The sequence below is a fragment of the Myotis brandtii genome, unplaced genomic scaffold (assembly GCF_000412655.1).
Source record: "Myotis brandtii unplaced genomic scaffold, ASM41265v1 scaffold555, whole genome shotgun sequence".
In the NCBI taxonomy this organism is placed as follows: Eukaryota; Metazoa; Chordata; class Mammalia; order Chiroptera; family Vespertilionidae; genus Myotis; species Myotis brandtii.
This window is the reverse complement of record NW_005370065.1, coordinates 4,395-6,848: the sequence shown is the minus strand read 5'-3', so window position 1 is coordinate 6,848 and position 2,454 is coordinate 4,395. Positions and strand designations below refer to the sequence as shown.

Sequence of the window (2,454 nt, the reverse complement as noted above, 5' to 3'; positions counted from 1 at the left end):
TCTTCATTCCCCTGACAGCTCTGTGGGAAGGTGTCAGCATCCCCTGTGCAGGGGAGGAAATAGGTCAAGACTGTGGCCCAGAGGCGAGAAGTGCCCGAGGGCACAAGCCTAGTGACCAGGCTGTAGCACCATGAGATCTGACTTCGAAACATTGAAATCAATACGTGATCAGCAAAGGGAAACTGTCCCCTGGGTGTGGGGGATACAGTAAGGAAACCTCTATCTGACTGTAGCCTTACCAGGGGTAGGAACCAACACGTCTATAGAAGGTAAAGAACCACATAGGCCCGTGGAAACACACACACACACACACACACACACACACACACACACACACACACACACACTTGTATATGTGCACATGCCACGCATGTAGCATCAGAGACCTCTCAACCAACACAAAGCCCAGCTACATGCAGGCACATGACTGAGGTTCAGGAGCTCCCTGTACACACACACACACTCTGTGCAATAAACCCCGGCTGGGGCCCCCAGACGCCCTCTCCTCCTCCCCTCTTACCTTCTCAAACTCCGGCTCAGAGCCCTCCACTCCGGGGAAGCCCCCTCCAATGTCCAGGAGGCTCATGTCATGCCCGACCCCACGGCCCATCTCAAACACCCGCCGGCTGTCAGCGATGGCCTGTGCGAAGCTGTGGGGATTCTGGCAGCCCGAGCCCACGTGGAAGCTGAGCACAGGTGGGGTGACAGGTGCAGAAACACACGAGGAAACACAAGGGTCAGCAGGAGGAGATACACATTTGGAAACCGCCACACAGGCACAATGTGAACCAGCACGGACACAGACATGGGGACACGCATGACTACATGGAACTTGTGGGCACCCACAGGAACCTCAGCCTTGGCTGTGCACATGGGGGTCCCAGAGACACACACCACATGACAGTCCGTGAGTTGGGCTCTCGTGGTTGTGTGGCAGTCACCTCTCTTAGCTACCCCTCCCAAAGCCTTGCAGCAGGGGTTCCTCTTCTCCTCCTTGGAATGCAAGTGATCTGAACCCCAAATCTCAAACCATCCGCCAGGGGGCGCAGAAGACCCAATCAGGGGCAGGTGGAGTGAGGTGAGGGAGGACGCTCTCCAGGTGCAACATTCAAGGGGGCACCAAAGCACTGAGCAATCAACATAGTAACCTTCATGCACTAACCTATATAATAAAGAGGTAATATGAAAATTGGCCATCACGCCCTTGCACAAGATGGCGACCCCCATGTCATCACAAGATGACCACCACAAGATGGCCGGCAGGGGAGGGCCTTGTGGGTGATCAGGCCAGCAGGGGAGGATGGTTGGGGGCAATCAGGCTGGCAGGGAAGGGCAGTTGAGGGTGACCGGGCTGGCAGGGGAGCAGTTAGGCATCATTCAGGCTGGCAGGGGAGTGGTTAGGGGGTGATCAGGCAGGCAGGCGAGCAGTTGGGAGCCAGCAGTTACAGATTGTGAGAGGGCTGTCTGACTGCCAGTTTAGGTCTGATCCCACAGGCAGTCAGACATCCCACGATGGTTCCCAGATAGAAGAGGGTGCAGGTTGGGCTGAGGGACATCCCCCCGCCCCAGTGCAGGAATTTCGTGCACCGGGACTCTCATCTATATATATTAGAGAGAGAGGAAGAGCGAGTGAGAGAGAGAGAGAGACCTCAATTGGTTGCCTCCTGTACACACCCCATCAAGGGATCAAACCTGCTGATGCAAAAATATCCATGATGAATAAAATACAAAACCTTTAGGAAGGTCAAGGGGGGGGAAAAGGAGACAACTGTACTACTCTTTGTAATATTTTAAGCAATAAAAAAAATACAAAAACTTTAAAGACAAGATTAGTTAACAGTAATTGGACCCATAGGGAAAAGAAATGCCAATCCTGTCTTGATTTAAAATTTCATATTCTCTCATCATGGATTTTTTCTCCATTAATTATTTAAATACTGTATTAAAACTTATTTATCTTGAGTACAAAGTTTTCGGCATCCTGTTAAATTTTGCAACCGAAGGCCAGTGCCTTGCCTGCCCCACCCTCCCAGCAGCTGACACCCACCTCCTCTTCTGAGGACCACAGGGAGCCACCAGAGGCCCAGAGGGGCCACGCTGACCCGAGGGCACCCAGGGAGTCAGAGGCTGTAGACAGGCGTGGGGACCAGGAGCCCTGCCTCGCAGGAGGGAGAGTCCGTGCTCTTACCTGGCTCCCACCACAGCCAGGCCTAGGTCTCGGGCGGACTTGAGCAAGTGTCCACACAGCTCCAGGCTGGCCCCAAACTTGGCGCTCATGGGGATGAGGCTCTGGCTGTCCTCGGTCCACAGTCGAAGGACCAGCCTGGGAGGGGGTGTGAGGGTGACAGGCATTCTTAGACACATGAACCCCAAGCCTGAATGCTTTGCTGCCCCCACCCAAACTCTTTTGTCCTCGGGACTGTCCAGCCATGGAGGTCCAGGGAGGGAACACAC

At 54.2% G+C, this 2,454-nt stretch overlaps 1 protein-coding gene across 1 annotated transcript in view; it reads right to left on the bottom strand.

Annotated features, from left to right (window-relative positions):
* LOC102255435 (antizyme inhibitor 2-like) overlaps window positions 1–2,359 on the bottom strand; it is an 8,126-nt gene extending 5,767 nt beyond the window's left edge. Inside the window, exons 1-2 of the mRNA XM_005878395.2 lie at window positions 2,189–2,359; window positions 521–686 (exon numbers count right to left, since the gene is read on the bottom strand). Of these exons, the coding sequence (XP_005878457.1) occupies window positions 521–686; window positions 2,189–2,352 (330 nt within the window). The 5' untranslated portion in view covers window positions 2,353–2,359. The remainder of the gene's footprint in view (window positions 1–520; window positions 687–2,188) is intronic.
* Between the last annotated feature and the right edge of the window lie 95 nt (window positions 2,360–2,454).